The sequence below is a fragment of the Erpetoichthys calabaricus genome, chromosome 3, assembly GCF_900747795.2.
Source record: "Erpetoichthys calabaricus chromosome 3, fErpCal1.3, whole genome shotgun sequence".
NCBI classification, from domain to species: Eukaryota; Metazoa; Chordata; class Cladistia; order Polypteriformes; family Polypteridae; genus Erpetoichthys; species Erpetoichthys calabaricus.
Window position 1 is genome coordinate 21,809,556 of NC_041396.2, and position 8,054 is coordinate 21,817,609.

General features: G+C 37.1%; 2 protein-coding genes and 1 long non-coding RNA gene across 4 annotated transcripts in view; 2 read left to right on the plus strand and 1 right to left on the minus strand.

The window, feature by feature from the left end:
• The window catches only part of LOC127527034 (uncharacterized), a 335,886-nt gene that overhangs the window by 139,582 nt on the left and 188,250 nt on the right, over positions 1-8,054 (plus strand). The window lies entirely within an intron of this gene.
• LOC127527027 (uncharacterized) overlaps positions 1-8,054 on the plus strand; it is a 214,165-nt gene that overhangs the window by 70,965 nt on the left and 135,146 nt on the right. The window lies entirely within an intron of this gene.
• LOC114647814 (uncharacterized) lies at positions 1,049-7,035 on the minus strand. The gene is made up of 3 exons (XM_028796464.2): positions 6,948-7,035; positions 4,038-4,070; positions 1,049-3,023 (listed from the first exon to the last, which is right to left on the minus strand). The coding sequence occupies exons 2-3, from the start codon at positions 4,038-4,040 to the stop codon at positions 2,082-2,084; spliced, it is 945 nt and encodes a 314-aa protein (XP_028652297.1). The 5' UTR covers positions 4,041-4,070; positions 6,948-7,035; the 3' UTR covers positions 1,049-2,081.

An 8,054-nucleotide genomic window follows, 5' to 3' on the forward strand; every position in this document is an offset into this window, starting at 1 on the left:
ATCTCCAAGCTAAAACAAGGACATAGAATCTCTAGAAATGTCCAGTGAAGACTTGATTTCAGGACAATAGGGGATGAGTTATGAGGAAAGATTAAAAGAACTGAGCCTTTTCAGTTTAAGTTAAAGAAGATTAAGAGGAGACATGATTGCTTAAAATTATGAAAGGAATTAGTCTAGTGGATTGAGACGGCGACTTTAAAATGAGTTCATCAAGAACATTGGGACACCATTGGAAACTTTTTTCTTCACTCAGATAACTACAGACACATAGAATAAGTGACCTAGTTGTGTGGTAGCCAGTAGGACTTTAGGGACCTTCAAAACTCATTTATTTTGGAATAATTAAGTGGATAGGACTGGCAAGCTTTGTTGGTCTGAATGGCCTGTTTTCGTTTAGTTTTCGTCATTATCTAAAAAAACAGATAATGGTAGATTTTTGTGTTAAGAATAGTGTCGTATAGTAATGGTGACTGAAAGTTTAAGGAAAGACAACTTTAATACAAACAGGCAAAAGTTTTCCATTCTTCCAGAATGAATGCTTGTGCTTCTGTAATAAGCTTCTCTTTGCGGGCTTCACAGTGTCTGAGGTACGCAGATCTGTCAGAGGCTAAAAGCTGTCCTTGCTGCAGCTGGATACTTCTGTCCCTTTTAGAGGACATCTCCTCTTTATTCATTTAAAACCCAGGCGGCAGAATAAAATAAATATCAAATGCCAGCATGCGGAGAAGATAAGAAATGTTTATTCACTCAATATAGATTTAACATGCTAAATATGCCATAATCAGAAGCAAATAAAAAGGCAAATAATTCCGGTAAAAATCACACCGTAAAACCAGGATATTTCTAGGAACTGTCACAGATGGCTGAGGTGTGACAGCGTTCGGTGAGGCTCTTCTCTTGCGTTTCTGCACAGTATGAATCTTCTGATCTTTGTGTTTCTCCTCTTTGTGGTTTCACTTGTAGTTGTTGACATTTTAAAGGGTGTTAGGGCCAAGGTGAGTAGCCCTATGTCATTTTGGCTGACTATATTAGTACATGTTCACAAGGTGTTCACACTCAAAGGTAGTCAAAGATTCAAGGACTTCACTTTTAAAATGAAAGAAAGTCCAGAAAAAGGACCAGTTTACCATTGAAATGTTGACCGATTGCCCATTTGCGGTTTTCATTTCTAATGTCATCTGTCTGCTAGACATGTCCAGTTCTTTGTGGTTAACTACAAGTTTAATCGAGATCAGAAGTTCAAGTAAGACAAAAAAAAAATTGTAAAAGTCACACTTCTATGCTGCAAAGTCACAATTCTATGCTGCAGCCATCATTCAGAAAATGATTTTAACAGAGAAACTTAAAAGATATCTAAAAAGATAAAGCCCTGAAGCAACAATCTTTATTATTTCTATTACATCTTAAAATCATATTCCCTAACACCTATTAATGATGAAATGTTTAAACCTAAATGAACTCTATAAGTGAAGTTAAGTTAATTGTAGTATACGAACATAAATATCCACTCAGCTGCTCTGGAGTCATGACTGGTTTTTGTGGTGTTGGTTCTTGCGAGTACGACTCCTCAATGCAATTCTTGAAACTTCATAAAGCCTACATTTCAAATTGCATGAAAAATAAAGTAAATACAAAATTTTGTGGAAGTAGACAAAGCTGTTTTTGAAGGATGTGTAGTTTTTATGTTGGTCCCCCAAAGTGTATGTCATTGTGGCTTGGCTGCCCAATGCATCTGTCATGTGATCCGACACCCTATGACATATACTGGAAGTAGAAGATTCAGAAAATGGATGGAAAATCAAATCAAATAAAGCGGTTGTTAGCTTTTTTGAAATCAACAATGTAATTTTTTAAGTTGTTAGATTTAGTCTGAGGGACACAAGAGCTTGCGTGAGGAAATTGTGCAAATGTAAGAATAAGAAGATCATGCAATGAAAGCATATGACAGGTTAAAATAGTAACAATTATATTTGTGTTCATGTATCTTCAGAATCTGTTTGTAATTCTAAAAAGCTGCAGTTGGAATTCAAATAAAATGATTTACCAAACATGTGAAAGTAAGCCTGTCCCTAAACCTCCTTCTATATTGGTTGTTCTGATGCGTCAATAGTCACATTAGTGTATAAAATTCCTTTCCACGTTCCCTCTTCAGTTAAGATTGTTTCAGTGCCATTGCAATCGATTTTCTTAATTTTAGCTCTAAATGGAACAACAGCATTATCATTTTTGTTAACAATTAATTGAGCCACAACCTTTTTCTTTGAAGGAACAGTAATTGTGGTCTCATCAGCAACTGTTATTGTCTTGTCCAAGGTAGAGGATTTCTGATATGATCCATTGTAAGACACTGTGGCACTACACTTTACAAATAGTACATCAAAAGACAACGTTGAACTGAAACCCCAAGCGTTGGTCCAGGTGGTCGTTTCACTGGTTCTGTCAGTCCAAGACAGTTTGAAAGTGTGACTTTGATTAATGCTGGTATTGTTAGTGTAGGCTTGTTCTGTTACAGCAGTAGGTGTTTTGATTTTGTCTGGCTGAAAATCTTTGACTTCAATACTGAGGATTGTAAAAGATGGTTCGACAATATCGCCAATGCTTACGTCATATTTACAACACTCATCTGGCCCTTCTTTTGCTGCCTCGATATTCTGTCTCTCTCTCTGTATTCTACTCACATACAATCCATTGTCAGCTCTGAGGAGGATCTTATTGTTGTCAGTAAAGACACTAAATTTACAGTAATCATCTGGGGAAGACTTCACTGGTCTAATGTACTGAATGCCACCTTCATCATATCTACTCAGATATTTTCCCCTTGGATCTTTCAGAAGGACTTTCCCATCTGGGCATTTTGAGACTTGAAATTTGCACCACTGGTCTTTGTTTGCTTTTGCAGGTTCAAGGTACATCGACTCATTAGTTCCTATGCAGCTCAAGAAGTTTCCATTATCAGCCTTCAGAGCAACTCCCTCCTTCTTATCGATGTACATGTCCAGCGGGCCAAGTGAACTTAGTATGGGCTGCAAATGGAAGAAAAAAACCCAATACATATATTAACTGTAACATGTACTAGTTACTGTGTTCATATTATTAATAGTAACATTTATATTTTTGACAACAGAAAATACAAATATTTAACGATTATCAAAACATAAAATGTATAGGAGCATTTAATAAAAACATTTTCGAAAATACTGACAAAAAAATATGAAACAGGATGTTGTCAATTTTTGTGATATACTGTGAGATGAAAAATCCCACCACACAACTTTATTATACAGTCTTTGTTATACGGTATAATCCCTTATTTAGCAGTTAAAGAATAACTTTGGCATTTTTCAAGTTGATGTTATTTCTTGACAACCATGGTATGTAACCATTTGCTTTATGACATTGCAGTCTAAAGTTAAAAGTTTTCTATAAAAATTCCTTGTACATGTATGAAAATAAATGTGGTTCTGATTCTGATTCAAAAATTAAAATAAAGTTCTTACCCACATTTGTGTTTTATAATGATGGCAATGGGGCATGGAGCACCACCGGAAATAAAAGCCTTCCGAATGCTCACTTTGAAGTGGCAAATATTTTGATATTTTTATTTTTATAAACATAGTTTCCATGTTTACAATGCTAAAGGGATTGGAAAATAATAATTTCATCCATATTCCGGGTATTGTGTTTCTTGAGCTAAGGATGTGTTTTCTGTTTGCTTGTATGATAGTAGTAACTTCTTGGGAGGAGTTCTCACATAAATATGGAAGTAAATCAACACGATGCCAAACACCCAGCAGAAAAGGTTTATATTAATATTATTGTTTGAGAGAAAACCAGAACCCCAAACCCTTTTCTGTGTCGTTTCTCTTTGCTTACAACAGTTCAACAAAAAAAAAATAATTCAAAATACAAACTGAGAGCAAAACTGAAACATTAGATACAATGCAGTAGCATAAAAATCAATGCTTCAGTCTAAACAAGTACTGAGATGCCCCAACACGGACAGCTGTTTCAACGTTAGATATGTTTAAGTCACTCACCATTGTTACAGCTATTGGACAGTAGTCAGTTACCTGAAAGAGAAAAGCAAAAAAAAAATTAATCAAAGTTGGTTCAAAGTTATTTATTTATATTTTAGAGTTTCGTGAAAAAACAAAAACCCAAAAATGAAACATTTAGGTTTTCAAAAATGTTTTAGGTGACCCAGCATTGTACTTTCGTGCAGGGTCGCGACTCACCGTTTGAGAAACGCTGCTGTAAGAGATTAGAACATTAGAACAATTTTGGTAAAAGCAGAACATTCATTCCATCAAAGCTCATCAACCCATTATTCTGACTATTACACTCATTAATCTATAAATCACAAAGGATGTGTGGAGGTTAACTATGTTTTTAGGGGTGTCATAAATTTATGATGTTTCAGATATGTTTTGTAATGGCAGAGTCTTGGCAACACTGGGGATGTTTGCATTTATTAGCGTAGCCCAAGTACTTTTTAAACTGTGGATTAAGGATGGTGACATAGGGGAGAAGGTTGGGACAGACAAGGTTTTATAATGTAAATCATAGTGGTATTAATGAATCTAAACAAGAAAACTTTGATGACAGAAAAAAAATTTAACAGATTTAAACTTCAAATTCAGTAAGGAAAAATTAGCATAGATGAGCCAAAAAGGCTTACGAGTATTGCAAATAAAGTATTTGTACTTGAGATTTCTGTAACTGTACAAAAATATTAGATTACGCTGCAACCCTAATGTAATTATGGTAAAATCTAATCGATCTTTATACTGTACTGTATACTTTATACTGTAAAACTGTAATATGAATCATTGCCTGTTCCAGTGAGGAAGACACTTCATCTACTCTTCATCTGGCCCTGTCCCATCTGGACAAATAAGACACTTGTGCTCGAAGTCTGTTTATAGAAGTAAGTTCAGCATTCAACACCATCATCCCCCAGAAGCTGAGTCTGCTAGGCTACAACTAATCCTTATGCATCTGGAACATGGACTTAACTATGGAGAGTCCCCAGGAAGTCCATATCAGAAACACCATCTCTAGTACCATTACGCTAAGCACTGGCTCCCCCAGGACTGTGTTATTTGTCCCATTTCTGTTCACTTTGCTGACTCACAAGTGTACAGCTGTGTACAGCTCTAACGCCATCATTAAGTCTGTCTGCTGATGACGCAACCTCTGCTCCTTAGGGACAAGCTGACAGAGATGGGAGTAGATTCATACCTGGTGGCATGGATCGTGGACTATCTTAAAGACAGACCTCAGTATGTGCGTCTCGGCAATTGCAGATCTGACATTGTGGTCAGCAACACAGGAGCGCCGCAGGGGACTGTACTTTCTCCGGTCCTGTTCAGCCTATATACATCGGACTTCCAATATAACTCGGAGTCCTGCCACGTGCAAAAGTTTGCTGATGACACTGCTATCGTGAGCTGCATCAGGAGTGGGCAGGAGGAGGAGTATAGAAACCTCATCAAGGACTTTGTTAAATGGTGCGACTTAAACCACCTACAACTGAACACCACCAAAACCAAGGAACTGGTGGTGGATTTTAGGAGACACAGGCCCCTCATGGACCCCATGATCATCAGAGGTGACTGTGTGCAGAGGGTGCAGACCTATAAATACCTGGGAGTGCAGCTGGACGATAAATTGGACTGGACTGCCAATACTGATTCTCTGTGCAAGAAAGGACAGAGCCGCCTGTACTTCCTTAGAAGGCTGGCATCCTTCAACATCTGCAGTAAGATGCTGCAGATGTTCTATCAGATGGTTGTGGCGAGTGCCCTCTTCTACGCAGTGGTGTGCTGGGGAGGCAGCATTAAGAAGAAGGATGCCTCATGCCTGGACAAACTGGTGAGGAAGGCAGGCTCTATTGTTGGCATGGAGCTGGACGGTTTGACATCCGTAGCAGAGCAATGGGCACTCAAGAGGCTCCTATCAATTATGGAGAATCCACTACATCCATTAAACAGTGTCATCTCCAGACAGTGGAGCAGTTTCAGCGACAGACTGCTGTCACTGTCCTGCTCCATTGACAGACTGAGAAGATCACTCCTCCCCCAAACTATGCGACTCTTCAATTCCACCAGAGGGGGTAAACGTTGAACATTATTGAAATTATTGTGTGTTTTTTACCTGCATTTTTTATTACTCTTTAATTTAATATTTTTTGCTGCTGGAGTATGTGAATTTCCCCCTGGGATTAATAAAGTATCTATCTATCTATCTATCTATCTATCTATCTATCTATCTATCTATCTATCTATCTATCTATTTATTTATCTATCTATCTATCTATCTATCTATCTATCTATCTATCTATCTATCTATCTATCTATCTATCTATCTATCTATCTATCAATGGTGTTAGGCTTCATTGGGAATGGTGTGCACATGTCAGCTTACCTTAGTAATTAGCACCACCTCCACAGTAAAGAAGGCACAACAGCGTCTCCACTTCCTTTGACAGCTAAGGAGGGCAAGCCTAACTGCCCTTATTTTCACCACATTCTACAGGGACATTTTGACTAACTGCATCATCGCCTGGTTTGGCAACTGCAGTGTCTCTGACTGCAAGTTCCTACAACAGATATTACACAGAGCAGACAATATCATTGGGACATTACTGCACTCCATTAAAGACAACATTATCCAGAATTGCTTCTGCAGACCTCACAGTATTGTGAAGGACCGCTCCTATCCTTCCCATGAAGTCTTTTTCCCACTTCTATCTATCTATCTATCTATCTATCTATCTATCTATCTATCTATCTATCTATCTATCTATCTATCTATCTATCTATCTATCTATCTATCTATCTATCTATCTATCTATCTATCTATCTATCTATCTATCTATCTATGTTGTTTTAGTCATAGATGTACAACTTAGCTACAAGCTTATATAAGAAATAAATTAATCTTACCCAGAAATACACACAAGTTAAACTTGTAAACTTGAATTTTTTTCAGCTTCTCAATGAGACTCAGTCTGTCTGGTGCTTCTGACCTCCAGCTCAGCCAGGACACTTCTACCAGTCAGGTTAAAACTTTGCTCTTTTTATCTATTTTTTTGCTCTTTTCTGATTGGTCAGCACTCCTTTTTAGCCCAAAGTGTTTACTTTGTTGTGTTTTGCCAGTCACATGGCTCTAGAAGATATTTACTCATATTATGCATGTCTGAAATTTATTTGAAATAATTCAAACATGCAAGCAAACCAGTTTAGCTTTCTTAGATCATATTAAAGTACGACCCTCCTGTTTTCTTTAACTAGACTCTGAAACTATTTATATATCTTCCACTTACTATGTATAGTATATGCCTAACTAACCAATCTTTTTTAAATTACTTTATAGCTTAATAATACTTTTCATTACTATAGTGATTTATATACTATGTAAAATGCTTTGCAAACTAGACACAGGGAGGAGCCAGGACGCTTATTAATGAACCACTCCATTTTCTTTATTAGTTTTGCTGATATTGCCTTACTTTAACCCTTTAAACTCAGCCCCATTGTTTTTGACCCACCATCAGGACTAAGCAATAATGAAAATTGTTTCATTTTTAAAAAAAACCAGAATAAATTCATTAGTTTCTGCAAAGTTTTTTTTTCTTCCTTCAAAGATGTTCATATTGCTTCATCACATCAACAACACCTGGACTTCTTGACCATCCTGATTCAATTGTGTACAATTTCATGGACAGGCTATTATCTACTAAATGTGCGTGAGTGGAGTTTCAGATTTTAAATGACAGCACATACCACCTTCTATGTTTTCCACTTTCTTATTTTTAGAACATATTCCTTTTTTGAAACTGTTGCAACTACTGGTGTCGTAATTAGGATACGCAGTATAATTTCTTTACCACCTCTACATGTTCTGACAGAGCACAATATGTCCTTCAGAATGATACACAGGCCAGGGTCCTTCAATAATGGATATTTACGCTATGGATACATATTAGACTGCGGTGGGTTGGCACCCTGCCCAGGATTGGTTCCTGCCTTGTACCCTGTGTTGGCTGGGAT